The sequence below is a fragment of the Sciurus carolinensis genome, chromosome 7 (assembly GCF_902686445.1).
Source record: "Sciurus carolinensis chromosome 7, mSciCar1.2, whole genome shotgun sequence".
NCBI classification, from domain to species: Eukaryota; Metazoa; Chordata; class Mammalia; order Rodentia; family Sciuridae; genus Sciurus; species Sciurus carolinensis.
In genome coordinates, this window is record NC_062219.1 from 11,897,981 (window position 1) to 11,921,882 (window position 23,902).

Below are 23,902 nucleotides of genomic sequence, written 5' to 3' on the forward strand. Positions count from 1 at the left end.
TGACAAATGCCCATTTAACAGATTGAAGACTGAGGCTGAGAGCACAAATGCGTGCCACGCAGCACCTGCAGAGCTGAGGTTCTTAAAACACCCAGGCAACAAGGTGTTTGATCGCTAGTCACCCGCGCTCTACTTGTCACGGACCCGCACTGCCCTCCGCGGCCGGGCTGCGGCGCTGCAGGACTCTCCCAGACCCCGCCCACTCGCGAGAATCCACGCCACGCGCTCAAGGGCGGAAACCACCGCGCACCCAGCCTGCACCGCTCTCCGCGGGACGCAGCGCGCGCTCCCTCAGCACACCCGGATTTCCTGTTCGACTCGTCACTTCCGGAGAGGACAGCCATCCAATAAGGCGGGCCAGGAGGCGGGCCCTACTGCTTCAGGCTCCTACCCTCCTCACGCCGTGGGAGCTCCCGGAAAGGTCTGGCGGCGTTTGCCGGGGCTCATGGCTGCCTCCGGGAAGCTGCCCACCTTCCGCCTCCCGCCGTTGCCCACCCTTCGAGAACTCATTAAGTTGTTCAGACTGCAAGCAGCGAAGCAGCTATCCCAGAATTTTCTTCTGGACTTGAGGCTGACAGGTGGATGCATTGGCAGTGCGCCCGTGGTGTCCCGGCGCCCCTGGGTTGTGGCAGGCGGGTTCGCGCGGTCCTCGCCGCGGGTCCTAAGAGCCAGGCCTCTTGAGGAGTCCGGCCACCCCAGGCGCACGTGCAGGGCGATGTTCGCACGGAGTCCGGCGCGCAGGGGTGTAGCTGCGGGCGCGGGAAGGCGCTGAGCAGCCCGGGGGAGGAAGGTTTGCGTCCAGAGGTCTGTGGGCCGAGTCTCGCTCATTACCCTTGAAGTGGGACCCGGGACCGCACGTGCTGCTCGGACCGGCTTCACGTGCTGTTTGAAGTTATTAGGGCTTAAGGTCGTGCGAAGGTTTCAGCAGTAACTTGTTCAGAAATCCTTGTAGGATTCGTTATTCAGACACGTACCTGTTGAGTCTAAGAACCCTCGAGGGTGCAGATAATCAGTAAATACAGATTGCACAAGCTGTGAGAGTGAACAGGTAGTTTATGTTCCCTCGCCTTATGTTTTTTAAAGTGGTTTTATGAGGTAAGATTTATATACAGTGAAATTCTCCAGTTTGAGGTGCATGAGGATACGTTTGGATGTGTGTTTAACCACCACCCCCATTTCTTAGTGATGCTCTTGTTTGAGCTTGCTATAAGCTCTATGATAAATGTGTACACTAGTTTTGAGATTTTGATATTTCATTCCACTACTTGATCCCTTGTAGAAGTTGAGAAGAGTAGTAAATCACACCCATAAAGTCTTTGTTAAATGATGCACACAGTTCATAAAGCATAACTAAGGTGTTTTAATTTCTTGGACCTGTTGCCTTCATTCTGTCTATAGCATTATTTTCAGTGAAACAGTCTCACTCCACTCACGTGTTCTTTTTAATTGGAAGAGGGACCTACTACAAGAACTGTAAAAGATTGCCCATTTCTAACATTCTTTGGGTTAACTAGTACTAGCCTTTTCTACTAGTTGTAAGCCCCATGCTAAATATAAAAATCATTCTGAAGGTTGAAAATATAGGTCTTTTTATTTAACAGCAACAGAAAGCATCATTTACATTTTCTCATGTGAGTCTTTACTGAGCTTCAGGAATAAGTTCTAGATTGTAGATAATGATAATTTACTCTTCCAATGAGAACCCGAGTGAACAGAAATTAGAATACTTGTTTGAGTGAAAAGCTCAGATGGGAGCCGACCAAGATGAACACCCAAACACCCACACTTAAGTGATTTGACATTGCATTCTTGTTATTCATTTGTATTTGAATGCCTGAGAAGTTTGAAGGTAAAAACACTGTTCTGCCTACTGTCATAGCTTTACATTTTTAAAAGATGAGAATATTAAACTCATTACACAAAGCCTGTGCTTAATGAATCATTATTCCCTCTGATACGCATTTGGTTACTCTAAGGGAGCAAGTATTGGCTTTAGTAATTTACACCAGAGTTGGAGTTCATTCTCTGCCACTGCTTTTTTAGGTGTCCATGCACAAATAAAACAATAAACAAGGAAATTATAGAGTTCAGAGTAGTTCTTAGTTACATGTTAGAGGGATTTGGTGAGAGGATGTATGAAAATCACCCATAACATAAATGGTTAGTGGATGCTCATTTCCTCCCTGCATCCATTAAAAGACAGACTATTTTTGAAAGAGACTTTTTGCCTTTGTGCTTATTAAGGTTACCTAAATAAGCAAAATTGGGACTGTTTAGTGTCAGTGGACACTGCTGAGAAGTGCTGGTTTGTTTTTAGTAGCTAAATCTCCACTATCCTAGGAGGCCCAGTTGCTTGGATTCTCAGTAAGACCAGTACATTTTATGTTTTTCCAGAAGTGCTGATTAGTTGCAACAAATCACTGATATTTGCTCTTCTGATTTCTTAAGGTCTGTTGACTTAAATTGACTACTCAAAAAAGTATTATTTCCATATTAGCGTATGTATTTGCAAATCTTAGAAAACCTCAAGTGCTGAATTTAACTTTTTTCTAAAAGTTTTCAAAAATTCAAATTTCTGAGAGTCTTTGATCTAGGAACTTGTTGCCATTGTCATTCTGACTACCTAGGAGGTGTCTATAGGTAAAAATGGAGACTGCCTGCACTTTTTGTTTTTGCACTTTTAACTAACAGCATTGATGATTTAGAATGTGAACATAGTTTTGCTGAATTTAAGGAAATTTGCCATGATAATCCTATTTTTGTTAAGGTACTAGTACAGTTCAACAGTAATATGAATGGCATATTAGAATATAGAATATTGAATGGCCACTATATGCTGTTTAGGTCAAGGGCTAGCTAATCAAGTATATATTGTATATAAAAGATTAGTTGGTTGAGTAATGGCTCATAAAAATTTTAAAGTCCATACATTGAAATTTGCCAAAATGATCAAGATAATTAAACTTTTTTTCCCCCCTCTAGATAAAATTGTAAGGAAAGCTGGCAATCTGACAAATGCTTATGTTTATGAAGTGGGTCCCGGGCCAGGGGGAATCACAAGGTCCATTCTCAATGCCAATGTTGCTGAACTTTTGGTGGTTGAAAAAGACACTCGATTTATTCCTGGATTACAGGTAAGATACTTAAAATGTCTTTTTTTAGGAAGCAGAAACACAATTTAAAATATTAGGCCATTATTCTTAGACCCTAGGGAAACCAAGGATTATTTAAATTGCTCCTCAGACTACAGATCAGAATCACAGAGATTTTGATTAAGAGATCTAGAAATCTGCATTCTATGAAGCATCCCCAGATGATGTGTTGACTACTGCTTAAAAACCTGCTATACACAATGATGCTAAAATGTTTTTAGTGACCTTTTTTTAAAATTTATCATTAACTGTGTATATCATGTCTGTTCCTATAAAAAAAAAAAAAAGGAGAAATGGCCAATAATGATGCATGACTTTTCTGAACCTCATTCATTTGGGTTAAAAATGTATTTCCACAAGCAAGAGATGGAGAAGACATTCATTGGTCTAGAGAGACTAATTGTTAAACTTAAGCGTTCTTATAGGAGAATTTTGTAAGTGAAGAAATGAAGTTATATCATTTTACTTAGAGATTTAGGATGAGGTTTGATTGAAATAGTACATACATCTTTAAAACACAGGTACTATTATATGGGAAATATTTGAAAGAATGGGCGTATTTTAGTGGGAGAGAAGAAACCTTGAGTGTGGGTCTTCCTAGCTGCCTGTCAGAGGCTGGCAGTAGAGAGAATAAGTTTGTTTTGATCTTTCCTAAGAAAGAAAGAAAACAGGTGGGAATTGAGAGAGACTGGATCAAGGATTTGAAATAAGGAGGAACTTCAGTTTTTAAAACCTCAGCAAACAGTGGAACTGATTATTTCAGGCATTGTGTAAAGGGAAATCCTCATAGGGGGGTTCTTAATGACTTAAGGGCCTCTCTTTGATTCCTGTGTAATTCTAAAACATTGAAAGAGCCTTGAGCCTTTGACAGTTTATTATGTGACTATAATAGAACAATAAAAGTATCCACATTCTTTCTTCCATACAACAGGGCAAATTGGTTTAAAATTAGTATATTCTAATACTTACTTGTGTGTATATTAATAGAAAAATATTTAAGTTCTGTCAGAATGGTATGAGAAAATTTGTTTGAAAATGTGGGACTCTGTGTGTGTACATCAGATTTTTTAGAAACAATGATTTCCCATCTTTATCTGGTATTTAGACCTTGAAGAATTATATAATGTTTAATTTTGTCTTATTTTGCTAATCAGAATTCATTTCAGATTTATAATTTTATTTTGGGATTGTAATGTGGTACGTATTTCTTGATCAAATGTGGGATTTAATAGTGATTTTTGCTTTCAGTCGTTCTTATTTTAAGAACTGTATCTCAATTTGAGGTGGAAGTGGGAATAATGTTTTTGATGAAATCAATGATGAGATGATAAAAAGAAACTGAATGCTGCATAATTCCCTTCAGGTTTGTGGTAGTCTTTTCTGGGCATAAGGAGTACTTGTCTGACTTTTTCACTCTTAAAGGAATTTCTTTCTTTTTTTTTTTTAATATATTTTTTTTTTAGTTGTCAATGGATCTTTTATTTATATGTGGTGCTAAGTGTCAAACCCAGGGTCTCACACATGTACTGCTGAGCCGCAACTCCAGCCCCTTAAAGGGATTTCTTAACCCTCAAAATTTCCTCATTTGGTACATGCATTCTTTCTTATTAGGCAAGGGGGTGAATCAGTTTTCTTTCTGTAAATTCCCACTTTAATTTGCATATTCTCCTCTGTAATCTGAAGTGAAGATCTTTGAAGACAGGCTGTTTAAAGTCCAGTGCCCCATCTCTTCTCAACCCCTGCCCCAGTCTGCCAATCCCTGCCTGGTAACCCTCTACTGTATTTTATCTCATTATATTTCTCATCACTGGACATAGTGTGTATTGTCCTTCTCTCTTCTGGAATGTAAGTGCCTGTGAGGGTAGAGAGTTCCTTGAGTTTCATTCCCTGCTGTGTCTGCACTACAGGTGTAAAGTCTTGACTCCAGGGGGAATTGGAAGGTGGTCTGTCTCTGTAACTGTGTGTATCCATGTGTGGAATGAGCTGACTAAATGTGTCATAGGGAGTAAAAGTAAATATGTAGCATGGATTATCAGAAACTTTTGTGCTCTTTTTTCCAAATATGAAGGCTAATTTCAAGGTGAATTATAGGAAATATGTATTTGACTGCTCATACATTTCAGAAGAAGTAAAATTAATTCTTAGTGTCTTCTGTGCCGGAAAGGAACTTGCCTTAAAAAGAAATGTTGGGTACTAAATTATCAAATAGGCTTCTTTTTCCTGTAAAGAATGTTTCAAAATGTAAAACCACTTTCTATTAGAGGTCCTAAATTAATCATAAAACTGAGTAAAAGCAGAAGAAGAGTGATCTATTTTAAGGATTCCATTTTAGTGATTTCTAAGCTAATAGAATTACTTTTTAAAGAAAGTATAATAATTTATAAAAAGTCTTCTGGCTGAAAGTATATCATTTGTAGCTTAATTTAGTTCTTACAGTGTAATCAGGAAGCAGCTCAGGGAAGGAACAACTGGTGACAACTCAGTGCTGCAGAGGAGAGAAACCGTGTCTGAGGCCTGAACACAGCGCAGTGTGGTTCTGTGCTGAGGAATGTGAACGCCAGGCTCTGTGCTAGTTGTGTGATGTTGGGCAGATGCTGTCTCTCTGAGCTTCAGTGATTCGTAGGTGGTTAGAGGAACTAAGTGACGCCCGACACTTAGCAAGCACTCGGTAAATCTGGATTATAAATAAGTATTAAATTGTTGTCCACAATAACAGAGGAACCTCTGGTGACTCAGGATTGATCAGGAGACTGCTGATCTGGAACAACTATGGGACCAAAGTAACGTTACTCCACTGGTGCACTGGAATCCGCAGTGCCCTGGAAATGGGCTTTCTCCAGCTCATCCATCTTGCATGGGACACCCAGGGTTTCTTTCTCTTAGTGCTGTGGCATTCCAAGCGTGCAGTCCTTGGCATTTGTTTTTTGGTATTTTATTTTATTTATTTTTTACATTTTTATGGAGGGGAGTAAAGAGATTCCTGACAGCTCAAGGAGCTTGAAGCCTTGATAGGTTCTCCCATCATTTCTGAACTGTGAATTATTTCATAAATATTGTGTTCTCCTTCAGACAGATAGTTCAGATTCTTCTTCATTTTTGTCTTTTTTAAAAGACTTCATACATTAATAACAATAGAAAATATTTATGAAGAATTTGCCATGCTTGTTTTACACCTTTACTGAGATGTAGTTGATGCTCAGTAAATTGCACATATTGCAGGTATACAAATCACTGAGTTCTGACATACGTATAATCACACAAAACCATTACCACTGTCAACATAATGAACTTCACCATGAAGAGTACTTATGTTTCTTGGTAATCCATCCTCTCCTCCCCTTACCTGTCTTCAGGCAACCATTGGCCTGCTTTTGTTACCACACTGTTTTCCATTTTTAAGAAGTTTATATAAATGGAATCATTCAGTATGTACTCTTTTTTAATATTCTCAGTTGTAGATGGACACAATACCCTTATTTATATGTGGTGTTGAGAATCGAACTCATTGCCTCACATGTGCCAGGCAAACACTCTACCACTAAGCTACAACCCCAGCTCATTCAATATGTACTCTTTATTGTCTGATGTCTTCTATTTGCATAATTACTTTGAGATTCACCCATGTTGAGGTATCTTACCAATAGTTTGCTCCTTTTTATTGCTGAATAGTATTCCATTGTGTGGATATTCCAATTTTGTAAATACATCCATCTGCCTACTGATGGACCTCAGGTGCTTTTTTACCATTGCACATAAAAATAAAGCTATTTGAACATTCCCATGCAATTTTCTGGGTAGATATATAGGTTAGGAGGCAGCTGTCATTTTACATTTCCATCATTGAGCAAGGAGGTTATTCTTCATACCAGTTTATAATTAGTATAGTGTTTTTCACATCCTAGTCAGGAGTGGTGGTATCTTATTGTGGTTTTTATTGGCATTTCTCTAATGAAGAATCACATTGCATATATTTTCATGTGCTTTTTTGCCATTTCTATTTTCTGTGGGGAATTGTTTAAATTTTTATTGCTCTTTTTTTAATGTTGAATTTTAAGAGATCTTTATATAGTTCAGATTGATGTTTTACAAATGTTTTCTCCTCAACTGTGACTTTTCATTTTCTTGACAGTGTTTTTTGAAGAACACAAAATTTATCAGTTTTTACTTTTAAATATGCTTTTTGTCTGAATATGTAAAAACAAATCCTACTACTTTGTATAATTATAATGTACCAATAAAAATATGAAGAAAAGAAATGAACATTAAAAAATTGTAACACTATAACTGTTATCTAAGTAATAAGCATCTACTGTACTTATTATTTAAATAATTACCATGTTTGAGATTTATTTCAGTCTTCAATCCGTTATCTCTTTTTTACATGTGAAATCTGCAACATATTTGTTGTTTAAATATTAAATACATTTATGTTCATTAAAAAATAAATACGATGCTTGTCAAATTTTAAAAATATTTGCCAAAATCAGGATTAGTAGAAATCGCTTTTGTTTTTGTTTTTTTTTCAAGATGTTTATCATTTTAGCTTTTGCATTTAGGTCTGTGATGCATGTGAGTTAATTTTTGTGTGTGCCATAAGTGAGGGCTCAGGGTTTTTGGTGTTTTGTTTGTGTTTGCCCCATATGTTAAAATTAACCTCTCTTTTTCTCATTGAATTGACTTGGCACTGTTGTCTTACTTGTGTCAATCTATATCTGAACCGTGAATTCTGTTCCCTTGGTCCATTGGTCTACCTTTTCACCACTGTCAGTTTGTATTGATTTGGTTTCTTTGTATTTAGACATGAAGTCAAGTAATGTAGTTTTCCTTTTCAGTATCATTTGACCTTGATTTTCATATAGTTTTAGAATCAGATTGTCAATTTCCATTTTTTAAAAAGCCTGGCAGGATTTTGTTTGGGATTAGATTTAAACTGTAGATTAATTGGGAGAGTATCAACATCTTAATGATACATTCTTTTCATCTTTGAATGTGACATATCTCTCCATTTATATTTTCTCTAATTTGTCTTGGCAGTATTTTATAGTTTTAGAGTACACATTTTGAATGTGTTGTCAATTTTATCCCAAACAGTTGATTCTTTAGAGGTGACTTCGTATCTTGCAACCCTGCCAAACTCACTTATCAGTGACTGTTTTGTAGATTACTTAGTTTTTGCTGCATACATTATCATGTCAACCAAATGAACACATTTTTCCATTCTGTGTTCTAATATCTGTGCCTTGATATTAGTTGTTAGTTGTCTTCTTTCGTTAGCTAGGATCCCCAGTACAGTGTTAAGTAGTCGTAGTAGGAATACACATCCTTGTGTTGTCCCTGACCTTAGGGGAAATAATGTTCAGTCTTTACAACAGACCATGATGTTAGTTGTAGTTTTTTTTTTCTAGATCTGCTTTTGTCAGGTTGAGGAAAGTCTCTTGTATTCCTGGTTTGCTGAGGTTTTGTTGTCTATGGGGGTGGGGGGCAAATAATGAATATTGGATTTGCAAAAATGTTTATTGAAATAATCACATGGTTTTTCTTTTTTTAGTTCATTAATATGTGAATTCTATTTTTTAATGTTAGACCATCTGTAGTGTAGCGATGTCACCTTTCCCCTTTGCTCTTGCAAAGTCATTTTGTGTCTGTTTTTTTCCTTATTGCTCTGACTGTTGATTGGTCAACTTTATTGATCTTATCCCAGCAAAAGCTTTTAGTTTGATTGATTTTTCTCTGTTGTTTTCTGTTTTCAATTGTGTTGACTTCTGCTCTGAAATCTTCATGTCCTTCCTTCTGCTTACTTTAGGCTTAATTGTTGTTTCTATGACTTTTCTAAAGTGGAAGCTGAGGTCATTGATTTGAGACCTTTTTGTTTTCTTATAGACATTTAGTGCCATAAAGTTCCTGCTAAGTACTGTTTAACAGAATTCCATAAGTTTTGATATGTTGTATTTTAATTTTCATTCCATTAAAAATACTTTCATTTCCTTTCAGAAATTTAAGTGTCTTAAGGTACTAAATTTACAGGAAGACTTCAAAAGAAATTTTGAGATGTAGATTTAAGGAGAGATTTCAGAAGTAGTTCAGAATTTCCATTTAACCTTCAGCTCCACTTTCCTTTTAATTTGTATTTGACTTGTGGATGATTTAGAAAAGTATCATTTAGTTTGCAAATTTGGGGATTTTATTTTTCAATGTTTTTCTATAATTATTTTTAAGTTTAATTTGAGTGTGGTCAGAGAACATGCTTACATGACCCAAAGCATGTTAAATCTATTTCAGATTTAGTTCATGGCATAGAATCTCTTTTGGGGGGATGTTTCTTATGTACTTAAAGAGAATATGCCTTCTGCTGTCATTGGATGAGGTAGTCTGTAGATTCTACGTAGATCAAGTTAGTGTTGTTCAGGTCTTCTTTATCCTTGGTGGTTATTTGTCTACTAAAGAGTCATTGGTTGAGAGAAGAGTATTGAAATCTCCAAATAATAATCATGGATTTGTCTCTCTCCTTGCAGTTCTGTCAGTGCGCTTCATCTGTTTGAAGTGCTCTTATTAGGCTCATGAACATTTAGGATTGCATGGTCTTTGTGGTGGACTGACCCCTTTATAATTATGAAATGATCTTCATGACCCCTGGTAATATCGTTTCCTCTGAAATCACTTTGTTTGTATTACCTAGCTATTCCAGCTACCTTTTGATTAGTGTCAGCATACTATATCTCTTTTATATGTCTTTTCTCTATTCATGACTTTATATTTAAAATAGGTTTCTTTTATGCAGCATCTACTCAGGTCCTTTTCCCCCTGATTTGGCAGTCTCTGCCTTATGCATTAGTTTTCCATTGCTGCTATAAAATCACCGCAAACTCAGTGTGTTTAAAATTGTATTCTCTTAAAGTTCTTGGAATTTAAAGTCTAAAATCAAGATTGGCAGGATTGCATTCCTTAGAGACTTCAGGGGAGAATCCATTTGATGCCTGGTTTTCAGCTTCTAGGGGCCACCCATACTCATTAGCTCTTGCTTCTATGTCTCTGCCATTATTACCATGATCTTGCTGCTTTTCTCTTGTGGGACACTTGTGATTTTATTGGACCCAAACAATCCAGTGTAATCTCCCCAATCCATTATCTTTAACTCAAGTGCATCTGCAAAATCCCTTTTCCCGAGTAAAATCACTCAGACAGAAGATTCATAGATTAGAGTAAACATCTTGCAGAGGAATGGGGAATGTGGTATTCCATCTATTACAGTTTATTGTCTGTAGCTTATTGTCATTTTTGTGGTCACTTCAAGTTTATAGTGTACATCTTTAATGTACTAGAGTCTGTCTCCAAGTGACATTGTTCACTTACAGCATGCAAATATTTTTTTTAAATATTTTTAGCTATGGATGGGCACAATGCCTTTATTTTATTCACTTATTTGTGTGGTGCTGAGGATTGAACCCAGTGCCTCACATGTGCTAGGAAGTACTCTACCACTGAGCCAGAACCCCAGCCCCCAGCATGCAAATCTGGCCCCCCATGTATTTGCATATCTCTGCCAAGCCTTGCACCATCATGTCCTACATTTTGCTTCTTCCTATGTTATAAAGTTTATAGAACATTGTTATTCTTATTTTAAAAATCAATTCTATATTTAAAATATTTAGAAAATGAAAAAAACTTGCTAGATATTTCTTCACATAGTTACCATTTCCAAGGCTCTTTATCCATACTTTGGTCTGGTGCCTTTATTTAAGCTTAATGAATTCCTTTAACTTTTCTTATAGTGTGTTTTTATTGGTGATAAATCATTTAGACTTTTTATATGTCTGGAAAAGTCTTCATTTTGCCTGTTTTTGAGTAATAATATATTGGTAGCTTCAGTGTCCTGAAGACGATGCTCCCTGTCTTCTCATTTGCATTGTTTCTGACAAGAAATCTCTTGTCATCCTGTCTCTATGCCTCCATTTTCTCCACTGGTTGCTTTTAAGATTTTCCCTTTACTAGTGGTTTTGAGCAGTTTTGTCATGATGTGCCTTTGTGCAGTTTTCATGCACTTGTATGAGGTGCATGGAGCCTCTTGGATCTGCAGGGGTTTTGTACTTTGTTGTCCATTATCTGAAAATTCTTGTTTTGTGTACTTTGTCCCTTTTGTTAATAGATTAAGGCAGGAGAATATATCTGGTCCCTAATGCTCCATGTTGGCCAGAATAAGAAACTAAAGGATTCTTCCTTAGTTTTATGCTTGTTTCATAGAATTTTGAAAACAGAAGGCATGTTATTGACTATTATTAGATAATTTAGATAATGTCTGGATTTTATAATAGGTAAATGCAGGGATTATTTCTCCTTCATAAGCATAGTTGAAAGTTCATGGGATTGAGAATCAAAATAGTGTTCAGATCTCAGATATGCTGTTTACTAGTTTTGTGACCTTGAGCTTGACCTTCAGCCTTTCTTAGCTTCAGCTTTCCCATATGCAGCAGGAATAACAGTATCTTCTGTGGAAATTACAGGGGCAAGTAGAAATTGATGTGAAGAACCTGGAGTACTGACAGGAGCCAGTGAATGGTTGCTACTAATGTAATTATTCCTCTTCCTGTCAGTCAGTTTTTTGTCACTGTGACCAAAACACCTGACAGGAACAACTTGGAGGATAAAAGATTTATTTTGACTCATGATTTCAGAGGTTCAGTAGGATTGGTTAGCTCTAAGGCAGAAACATCATGGCATAGGGCACAGTGAAGGGAAGCAGAGAGAGATAGGAAGGGACCAGGGACAAATATAGTCTCCAAAGCCACGCCTCCAGTGACCTACTTCTTCCAACTGTGCCCCACCTGCCTACAGTTTTCACCACCTCCCAGTAAGTCCATTCAAATTATTAATCCACTGGTAGGTCAGATTTCTTTATAATCACTTCTGAGCATCACTGCATAGTTCATAACACATAAACTCTTGGGGGGACATCAGATCCAAAGCAAACACTATCATCTTATAAAGGAACAAAGTAATTTACACATTCTTGTAGAAAAAGGTATTTTTAATTGAAGATAATAAATTTTTGAAATTATTTCATCTCTAGTAAATTATTCAAAAAGAACAATTGCCTGACTTTCTGTTGTGACATGACTACTCACTTGAGACATGTAACCTCTTTGAGGTGACCACAGTTCATCACAGCATAAACAAACTCAAGTAAGCAAAATGTGCCAAACAGCTGCAGAAATCTGCAGTCCACTGTGAAGTAGAAGGATAGAAATCAGTGCTGGTAGCAGTTATTACAGTGACAAAAAAACTGTAAATCAGGTAGAGAACAGGAAGGCAACTCCTGTGCACCTCTGTGCCCAGCGAGCCCACTGCTCTTCAGGCAGCAGTGACCCACAGCATCAAGAAAACAGAAGATACTTTTAGCCTAGGAGAATTGTCCAGTGTAGTCTAAAAAGATGCCACTCTTTGATTTTCATAAGAAATATGAACACATAAAGGAGCAGGCATTGAGGGGGAAATGCACCTAAGCACACATTAGATCCCTGGATGAGACCAGTACCCAGGCTCCCACCACACATGGGTCAGCCTAACCAGCAGGTGTGCTGGCTGCAGCCGTGCCGTACTCCTCCTCAAAAGGTTGTGATATTAAGCTCCTGTTGAATAATAGCGCTGCTCTTTTTTGGGTAGTCTACATAAAAGTAAAGATCTTATGTTTTTACCCATCATACTCCAGTTATGTATCTTTTTATTCTCATATTACATACACGACAATTTTGCCCAGCCCTTTTGCAAGTATTTATTTCAGCAGCATTCAGGCCCTGCTCTGTGGCAATGCAGGAAGAAAGTAATGCATGCCCAGCACACTCCAAGTGTTGACTTCCTTGAGCTTGTCACTCTGAGAAGGTGGCATAAAATGCACAAAATAGCCATTTGATATGTGGTTCTTTGTTCTCAAAAATTTATAAATTCTTCCCTAATCAAATTAAATCACCAAAAAACTCCCCAGATGGACCACTGTAAATTGCTCCCCTACTGAAAAGCTTTCACTAGAACTGACTTGTTAAAGGAGTTTTACGTTTTGTTTTATTTTTTTAAAGACCACAGAATGCATCTGTATTTGTTTTCTGATTTTTATTAAAGGCACTATCCATTGTTTTGTTTTATGTACCCTTTACAAAACCCGTTTTCAGAAGGGAAAAAAAAAATTTACTCTCTTGGAGACTTGCTGTGATTACTTGTAATAGAGAGTAAGGTTTATATATTTCATTATGCAAATCATGAGGGTCAGCAATTCTAATGATAGGATTCTTAACACACGTTTTACGTACATTCTTCTCCTTTTCATGGTTTGGCTTTTTATTTCTTTTGTAGTCCTAATTAATGAAGGTCTTTTACTTGAAGCTGTCTTACATCTCATTTTGGAAATTTAAATGATGGAACAGGTTAAGGGTATCTGAATACACATCTGGCTTAAATCAGGTGCCCACATTCATGATCTCACTATGGGCTGTGCCTCTGGGCCCCTTATGTGATCACACCTCAGGGTTGTTGAAAGGCAACCCTTCTACCCTTCCACCCTTCCACCCTGCCACCCCCCACCTCTATAGTGTTGCAGTGGTGAAAGCATTCCTCTATGACTAGTTGTTTAGAAAGTCTTATGTCCTTGCTGGGTATCCTTTTAGGTGTTTAGAAGGCTTTGTCTGTAATCACAATATCAGTTCAGTCTGTATAGCTCTTTTTCCCTTAGAATTGCTTCAAGGTCTTCAGGGAAGTCAGTAAACACCTGCATCCTTTCCTTCTGCAGTGGTAAGTCACAAAAGGAAGCTGAAGCCACAGAGATTCAAGGAGGAAGTAGACCTTTTTACAGATGGGATTTGGTTTTTCATTGATTGAGACTTAAACCTAACTGGGAATTCAGAAGAAATAGACAGGCAACTTTAAACCTAGGAAAAGAAAGTAGATTTGTGTTTATGTTAGCTTTCTGGTATGCAGGTGTGTTTGTAAATGTGGAAAAGTTAGTATTTTAAGTGTAGCTGTCAGCGTATGAATTAATACCAAAGAGTCAAATTTGCATTGTTTTTAGTCCTAATTACAAGTTACTTGATTACATTTTTTTATATTAACATCATATAACAAACTTTTAGTTCTGCCACTTTGCTTTTGAAACGCTAATTTGTTTTAATTATGTGAAACATAATTATCAAAAAAATTTAACTTTCTCTTGTTGGTCAGTGCTGTCATTAAATTCTCAGTGTTATATAGTAAGAGCATGTCCTATAGAGAGCTAGCATGTCCTATAGAGAGTTAGGATATTGTGGTTATTATGTTTTCTGAAATTTACTGACTAGAACTCATCAAGTTAAGTTTTAGCAAATTATTAAATTTAAAATAATCCCAAAGTAGGTTAGTACCAAAGGTATGCTGTTATGTTCACTAAACTGCCATGGTTAACCAATCATATTAGAGGATCCCAAACTTAAAATGTTTATTCTCGTCCCAGTATAGGGATTTCAGCTATATATTTCTGAAATATTATAATTCTACCTCATTTATCAGTGAAGTAAATCTTTGCAAGTTCCTTAACCCCCACGTTTTGGGAGCCAGCTTCCAAGAAGCTAAATGCTGTTTGATCATTTGCTTGTTCATTCCTTATTAAATATGCATTAACACCTGCAGCAAGTGTTGCTCAGGTCTATAAGAAAGAGGTGCTACCTCAAGGAGTTTGTGCTGTGGCAGAGGGAAGAGACCTGCGCACATGAACTGTGACCTTAAGTGCTGTCAGGAGTCACAGGCAAGGCACAATGTGGGAGAAGTCAGCCAGCTGCTGCCTTACTCCTGGCCTCTGTGATACCTCTTCATCCTTCCTGTGTTGCCTGAAATAGGTGAGGACCGGGTGTTAGGAGAGAAGGTCAGGTTATGGAGCTAGAGGAAGAACTGAGAGGTTCCCAGGACAGAAAGTTCCCCTTGACTTGTTTACTGACTGTCCCTGTGTAGCCCTCAACAAGTTCTAGAATCTTGCCAGCTAAGCTGGACCAAGGATCTATGAGCCCCCTGAGCTGAGACTTGATATGGGAGGAAGGTCACCTGTTCCTGCAGTCTGCTTTGGCGTGATGTTTGTTCTCATTGGACACGTTCATGCCTGTGTTTTAAGCGTTGTGAGTTCGGGTTGATGCTTTCTGTTTTACCAGAAACTTCAAGAATCAAGTTTTGTATTGGATGCAGAGATAATTAACGTAAATTTATAGGTTGACTTGGCCATAAGGCCCTTGCAAACTAAGTGCCAGCTTTTTAGTGTGTACTGAGTGTGTGGTGATAAAGTGAATGAAATTTAGACAGAGGAATCTATTACAAAGGAACCCATGTGTTTTGTTTTATTGTTCATTTTCTTTTTTGCTTGGAAAGATTGAAGGAAAGGGAGAAAAAGGCAAGGTGGAAACAGGCTGAGAGATAGCAATTGTTAAAATACACAGGATAATTTATTAGGTTGATAATGCCTGTGATCCAGAAATGTTCAGATTAGAGCTGCTTGGTGAGGGTGGCCTCAGAATGCCAAGAGGGGTGTGGCATTGACAAGGGACTGTCTACTTAGTTTGAATCTACCCATAGAGTAAGCCAAAGTTCTTGGTAATGTGTAGAATCCTGTGTAGGTATTCAGGCTATAAAGATTTAGCTGGATTAAGCTTATTTTTCATATTCCTAATTCTCAATATTTTATTATAACATCCTTAGTCTGTAATTGTAAAACTTAGAGATAGGAATGTGGTTTATGTTGAATTCTGTACAGAAATAGAAGTCATTCTGAGGGTTACACTCAAGTGCTACGTGTACAGTCCTGAACTGTTGCAGTATTACCTGTGACTGTCCCTAACTCTCCTGTGTTGGACAGAAACACAGTAGTCTCTTGCAGTGGACACCACACTCTGTCAGTTCATGGATGAGCGCCCTTAGTCTCTGGCTTTTCCAACAGATATAATGATGCACGGGTTTAAAAACTGTAGTTTTGTTGGTATGAAGTGCGTAAGAGCTCATTTTATTGACCTTTTTATAAACTAGATGCTTTCTGATGCAGCACCTGGAAAACTGAGAATTGTTCATGGAGATGTGTTGACCTTTAAGATAGAAAAGGCTTTTCCAGAAAATCTTAAAAGACGTTGGGAGGATGGTAAGTGCTTTGGGGTTGTTTTTTTTTTTTAATTTTTCGTTTATCATTATTTATATCACAAATATTTCACTTTTACAAGTGTTCACTGTTACATGTTTATATTTTAGATTATCTAAAGAGTTAAATAGTATGTTTTGTCATTTTTTACTTTTCTACTTTCTTCCAGAATTTAAATGTAGTGACCTTTTCTTAATTCTAATTTTTAAATATTTTTTGTCTCAAAACTTGTCTCAAATTTTCAAATATTTTAGATTCTGTGCAAGTAGTTGTCATTTTTACAATACCACATAGATGGGTTAAACTTTTATAAAGTATTACTTTTTCTAAATGTGAAAAAAGAAATGTAAAGCAGGCCACACCCAAGCCTTTGTTTAACTTTATTCCATTTTCTTTCACACTCTATCCAAGGCCCTCCGTTTTCATGGACAGTGTTCACTGGTACCTGCTGTGTGCCAGCGCCCTGGAGTACACAGTATATTTCTTGCTCATCAAAGACTTTGACAGCAAATGGAACAGAGCTTTTGACACATGGGCTTCTAGCTGCCCTTCGTCTAGCCTCCCCAGGGCCAGGCTCCTTCAGGGTGGTCTGTATTTGCAGTCTCCAGCCTCCACCAGACCTTGCAGCACAGCCTGAAGGCTCCTACCCCACCCCAGCCACGCCAGGCTCCGTGCGAGGCTCACTGTGGTCTTTTGCCTGTCTCAGGCCTCCTCTGACTGCGTTCTCCTGCTCTCCTTTGCTGTTGTCCAACGTTGTCTTCTCTGCTCTTGTCTGCTCTGACACCAGCACCCTCCTGTGTTTCCTTTGACATTTGTGAACTTTCTCTAACTATTCTTTGCCAGTGGTTTTTTTCCACTGAGTTCTTGTGTGTTTTTGCAATTTTTCTTTCTGAGCATGTCTTCTCGCTATAAATTAGTCTGGGTTACTCCACTACTGTGACTTCACTTCCTACCCAAATATTTTGGGCACTTACATCTTTATACCCAGCCCATATTTCATTCCAGGGCATCTGAGCCCCTGGCACCCCTTAGGTGCTTTAACTTCATCATGTCCAACTCGTTTTTTTATCTGTTTCCTAAGCCAGAATTCCTAGCACTGTCATTACCTGACTGGGCACTAATTAGGTAAAATTTTTGCCTAAGTACCTTAGAACTCAGCTGTGAGGAAATGTTGCTTTTGAAGAATCAAAGGACTGGACAGTACTCAGTTATATCTTTTCAGATTTGTGTTTGATGCTATTAATATCCAGTTTGACTTTACTCTTAACTAAAATGGTATTCAGAATTTGTTGATACTTATTTTAAGTTTTTTTTTCCTTGTCAAACAGATCCCCCAAACGTACATATAATTGGAAATCTGCCTTTTAATGTTTCAACACCACTGATTATCAAATGGCTTGAAAGCGTTTCTTGTAGAGATGGACCTTTTACTTACGGCAGAACTCAGATGACTTTGACCTTTCAAAAGGAAGTGGCTGAGGTAAGCATTAACATTCTGGCTTAACTTTTTCTGGTTATTAAATGATCAAAATCCCAAACAATGCAATTTTTACCTGACTCTGTATTCTAACCTAATGCTCCATTATACATAGAAAGACCCAATGATGACTCAGCCAAACATTAAACGTGTAATGGAATGATAAACACCTGCTATGAGCTTCCCAGGAGAGCGTGACTGATGTGCGTCCACCAGGAAGGCAGTGTGGTAAATGTTGGCTCTGACAGCGTAGATCAGTTCTTTGACTCTTAGGATGAAAACACATGTCATCATCAACTTGGAGCTGAGAATAGGTACGGGTTGAAGGCTCCTCATCTAGTGTGTGCACTGTCTCCACCCCCAGCTCAGCTAACCTCTGTGCTTGTGTCCCCGTGGCAGGCATGGCCCAGTTCAGTCTGCAGAAAGTATACCTCCAGGGTAGGCAAGTTCAGCTTTCCAGCTGCAGAAGTTTAAGGGGGGTCTGCACACTGTGAGTCAGCTCACTTTTGATTGCCTCTCCACTCCCACCACCAAGATAACCAGTACTATGACTTGTGGATTTGTTTTTCCTTTCCATAGTCTTACCACATAGACTTGTGTCCATATAAGTAATAGACTTCAGCTTGGGCCATTTTTGAGCTTTATATAAATGATTTGTGTGTGTGTGTGTGTGTGTGTGTGTACACATACGTACATGTATATACATATATACATACATACACATACATGCACACACATGTACATATATACATGTGTGTTCCTATATATGTTTTAACTTGAACATCATTGGTAGGACTCACTCGTTACTCCCAGATGTATTTTATTTATATAGTTATATAAATTTCCCTTTGACTGTCATAATTTGTGCCTTCTCCTGTTTGGGGGACTCCAAATTAGTTTCAGTATTTTGTTATAAAAATAAAACTCTCATGAACATTGTCATATTTGTGTAAACTGGGGCACATGGGCAAGATTTCTCTGGGGCTTATGCCTAGAAATGGAAGTGGATCTTTGCTCTTGCTGGGTGATGCTGCGTGGTGCTCGTGAGTTAGGCCTGTTTGTATCTCCATCTGCAGCGATTTCATTTTGTTCCATATTCTTCTTGCCAGTACTTGGTTTTGCCAGACTTGTGTGTTTTCTTAATCTGAGGATGATGGTATATGTCATGGTGTTTTATTTGCTCTGTGGTGTTTTTTGAAATTGAGCATTGTTTTATGTTTCCTGGTCTTTTAGGTTACTTGAGGATCATCTGTTAGCTGCTTGCTCATCTTTCTTTGGGCTACTTTTCTTTCTTTTATTGATTCAGAAGAGTTCTTACATTGTTATATGTGTTACAGATTTCTCCTGATGGATGGAGTTTTGTCATTGTCTTTTTTACAATGTCTTGAAGATTGGGTTTTCTTAACTTTAAGTTTACAGTCAGTGCTCTTTGTGTGTTGTTGAAGAAATCCTTTTATATCTCGAGAATACAAAGATGCCTTTCTGTTATCTTCTAGGAGCTTTTTGTTTTACCTTTCACATTCATGTCTACTTGGGATTGACTAATTGGTATGGTTGAATCAGAAATAATTTTACTGGATCCCAATTCACCCCATTAGCCACATTTATTAACAAGTACCTATCATGTTTGCATATATTTAAAGAAAAGTTACACAGGATTCTAGTACCGAATTAGTGATAGATAACTAAATCCAGAAGAGAGTAAAGTAAATCAAAGATATTTTTATTGAAATAAGAAGTAAACAAACATTAATTGAAGGTGTATAACCAATTATTTTGAAAACCTAAGAAGAAAAGAAAGACCTGAAAAAATGATCTGAATCTCTTGAGAGTCTCTCAAAATTTCACTGAGAAAATGTATTATACCCCTGGAAGGAAAAATGATTACTCTAAAGATGCTGATCATTTCCAGAAAACTTTGTATATCGAACACAGTTATAATCCTTAAGGAATTTATCTTGAAATGTAGAATTTCCCAGGATCATCTTGAGGAGACCTGTAAGAATACAAAAGAAATGTTGGAGAGAGAATCAAAGAGAAAAGAATCACACTTCAAGCGTAAGACTTGAGTGATCAGAGCTCTGTGACACGGCGCAGAACAGGTCCTTGGCTGCATTAGAAGATTCAGAGTCAGACAGCTTAGTGTGTGTTCATGGTACAATAAAGAATCAGCAGTGAAGAAAGGAATTAGTAATTCTGGGGCTATTTGGTTAATTGTTATGAAAAAAAGAAATGTTAGTAATTTACCTTGCATATTAATTCTGATTACTGTCTTCACATTCACCATTCTCCTGCAGCATTCATCTTTGATTCTCTAATGGGATTTTACTTAAAATATTGTATTTTTATCTCCACAAGTCCCATTTGGGCCTTCTTATATCTACCCTTTCTCTTCTCACTGTGGTAATGTTTTCCTTGGTGTTTTTGTTCATGACTGATATAAAATCGCTGTTTTTAGTCTTGTTTTATTTTGTTTGTATGCCACTGGAGATGGAACCTCTCTGCTTTAGCTGGTGGGAGCAGAAGCCATTCCTTACCCTGTGTGAGCGCCATGGCTCCCTTAGGGTTCTCTGGTCCCAGGCAGATGTGCCTCGGGCCTGTGGGAGCTCTGACTCACCACCTTGCACCCTCTTTTTCAATATTGGTCCTTTTCTCCTTTCCTATGCCCTCCTGGCACCTGTTGTGTGTGTTTATGTTGCAGGGGGACAGAGGAGGCCTCTCACCTCCAGTCTGTCTCCCCAGGTGTGAGGCCACTGGGCCCCCTATGCATCCTCCCTTCTCTGCCTGAGCTGCAGCCTGTGCAGGACAAGGCCTCAGGTAGTCAGTGAGCAGTCCTGGCTCACCTCCTTCTCTTCTCCAGATCCCAGGCCTGCAGTGCCTATTGAGTCTGTGAAAAACATTGTTTCCTATATTTTATTCAGCTTTATAGTTGTTTCGGAACAAAACTTATTATCAGAATTCCTTTGCAAGTAGGTGTGTAACTACATGAGCTTGATTCTTAAGATGCTTTCCACTCACATAATTTGAGTGTGTCCTAAGAATTTCATTTCTCAGATCCATGTCTCTCTCCACCTATGTCCCCTCTTACAGTTATCCCCAGTGGGGAAACTTTTGCCCCTCCTATCTCTTGGGGACACTTGACAATGTCTAGAGACATTTTTGGTCATCACAGCCAGAGGATGCTTCAGGTTTCTGGGGGACAGAGCTTAAGAGATTCTGGTAAACATCCTTCAGGGCCCTGGAGAGCCCCTCATAGCAAGGAATGACCCAGCATTAATCAGTCCAAAAAGCCAGTAGACCAAGGCCAAATAAACTTGGCTTTGTGGTATTCAGTAATAAAGTCTCAGTGTCATGGGACTGTTTATTACAAACAGGTAGGACCCGTTTATGTTCCTGAGAACTCAGAGTGTCAGCACTCTCCGTGGTTCTTGTCCTTTCTGTCCCTGAATCTTATTTTCTCCTGTTGGTCTTAATTGGCCTGTGCTTGACGTTTCCTTCCTTTTTTTCCTCATCCTCTGGAACTGTCAGACTGACAAACCATTCTGTTTACACTCACAGCACCTCACACCAGAGGTGTGGGTTTTTCCCCACACCAAGCATTTTTCCAGATTTCCAAACACCAGCTGAGTGTCCTATACTTTAATTAAATTCTGACACACTCCACCTGTAGATATTGTCAGACCCACAGGATTAGGGCTTAGTCTGGCAAGTGGACTGCCCCCACGTCAGGTGCCACTCGCAAATCTGGGCCTCCAAAACTTCTGAGCAGCCAGCTGTAACTCCTATGACTTCTCGTCAGTTTACAGTTTTCAGAACAGCTGAGAACACAGGGAAACAGCTCACCTAGGTCTAAGTCATGAGTCGTCAGCTGGTCTTTCTGGTGACCAGCCAGCCTCGTCCAGAGGCTCACTTCCCCCCACCCAGTCTGTGACCTCCTTAGCATGAACTCAGATGTGGTGAGTAACAACAGACCCCGTCTCCCCAGGAGAGTCCAGGGCGTTAGAGACTGCAAGCCTTTCGGAGGTAAAGACCAAGCTGTTCCTGACACACCAGGTGCTGGCTTTATTTTCTCTCAGCCGACATCACTATTGTGGTGTTTTCTTTTTTTTCTTTTGCAGTGCTGGGGATCGAGCTCAGGGCCTGGTGCTTGCGAGGCCAGCACTCTACCAGCTGAGCTGTCTCCCCAGCCCTACTGTGGTGTTTTCATTCCCACTCCAGTTCTTCCCAGAGGACGAGCAGGGACAGAGGCTTAAGAGGTGTCAGCCATGGTTAGTAAGCGTTGCTTCAGCTTCACCAAAGACTCTCATTTTTCTTTATCAAACAAAGGTTGATTTTAGTTGAATTTTAGCATGATATTGAGAAGAGTTGGTATTGAGTCTGTAATTTATGAAGTGCATCAGAAGTGTGGGTGACACTGGTGAGATTTTCACATTTTGCAGGTAAAAGTTTCAGTGGGAGACAAGCAACATTGATTTATAACCTGCTTGTTCTTGACATAGTCATGAGTGTGATTTTGTATTTTAGTCACAAGAAACATTTTTTTAAATTTTTTGTTTGTTTTCATTAGTTATACTTGACAGTAGAATGCACTTTGATACATCATATATATTGAAGTATGATTTCTCATTCTTCTGGTTATACCTGATGTAGAATCCCACTGATCATATAGTTATATATGTACATGGGGTAATAATGTCATTCATCCTACTATCCTTCCTACCCCCATAACCCCTCCCTTCCCTTCTCTACCTAATCTAAAGTAACTCTATTCTTCCCTAGCTGCTCCCCCCCATTGTGAATTAACATCCAACATATCAGGAAAAACATTCAGCTTTTGGTTTTTTGGGATTGGCTTATTTCACTTAGCATGATATTCTCCAGCTCCATCCATTTACCGGCAAATGACATAATTTCATTCTTCTTTAAGGCTGAGTAATATTCCCGTGTGTGTGTGTGTGTGTGTATCACATTTTTTTTTTTTTAATCCATTCATCTGTTGAAGGGCACCTAACGTCGACTTTGGCTTTGTGAAATAAAAAACAGAAATGTGCATCATACTTTTATTTCTTTCTTAAGGACTGTAGGATCAAAATACAAGAATTCAGCCAGTACACATGAGGAGACATAAAGAGTATAAGTTACAATTCATAAAATAGAATCAGACTAAGTAACACTAAGTGAGTCCTTAACAGACCTTACTAATCTCACCTTGTAGTTGAGGAAGCTGAGGCTCAGTATGGCTTAATGAATTCCCAAAGTCATGGTGTAGTTACAGGAAAAGCTGACCATGAGCACTGATCCTGTGTTCTCTGCTAACATCATGATGTTTAACTTCTCCATGTTGCTGGACCTGTGGTTTTTACTAACTGGATCAGCATCAGCCTGTCTGTTGTCTCTAGTGCCCAGGAGATACTGCTGTTAATGGGTATACCTTAGTAGTGGGGGCCTCTCCTGTCCACTGAGTACGTGGCTGTCATTGTCACTGATGGGCAGCTATGTGGATTCTCAACTGTAAGCCCAACTTTTCTGCTTGTACTTAAAATTGGTAAAGATAAATAAGAGGAAAACAGCACTGTCTTTGTGAAGTCTTTGACCCCTTGTTTTCTCATATTCAGAATGCTTTTCAAAGCTCAAGGGTTAGCAATTTCTTTTTACTAAAAGCTGCTGGTTTAACTTCCTGGCCTTTTGTTGTTAAAATTGTGAAACTCCTAATGGATTTTGATTTTGCTGCCTGTTCAAATGGTTAGTAGGCCATTTAACTGTTATGCTAGTTTTTAATGAAGTCTTTTATAGGGCTTTCCAGACTGTGACTTAAATTTTTGCCTTATGAGTTAGTGATGTTATATGTGCTGCTCTGTTCCAAATTAAAATCTTTTTTTCTCACCTCTGCAACCCAGGGATATTTGCTACAGAGATTGAATGGGTCAAGTCAGTGGGTTCGGACACCCCCTCCTGGTTATGCAAGGTGCTTAGTGCTCTAAGTAAAGTAATATACTTAAATGTGCTTTTACATCAAATTAGAATACTTAATTTTCATGTCTTACAGTCTTGCTTTTTTAGTTAAAGTGATTTTTAAATTCTCCTGAATTCATCACTGGATGCATACCTTTCAAACATAAAGTAGAATATTAACTGTGAGAGGGA

General features: G+C 38.5%; 1 protein-coding gene across 2 annotated transcripts in view; it reads left to right on the plus strand.

Moving 5' to 3' along the window:
* Nucleotides 1-388: 388 nt before the first annotated feature.
* Tfb1m (transcription factor B1, mitochondrial) overlaps nt 389-23,902 on the plus strand; it is a 46,681-nt gene continuing 23,167 nt past the window's right edge. The window contains exons 1-4 of one of the 2 annotated variants that reach the window (XM_047557400.1): nt 389-578; nt 2,983-3,134; nt 16,176-16,284; nt 17,610-17,761. In XM_047557400.1, coding sequence (XP_047413356.1) covers nt 446-578; nt 2,983-3,134; nt 16,176-16,284; nt 17,610-17,761 — 546 coding nt within the window. In that variant the 5' untranslated portion in view covers nt 389-445. Of the gene's footprint in view, nt 579-641; nt 805-2,982; nt 3,135-16,175; nt 16,285-17,609; nt 17,762-23,902 lie in introns of those variants that run through there. The other variant, XM_047557401.1, reaches the window with a different exon arrangement.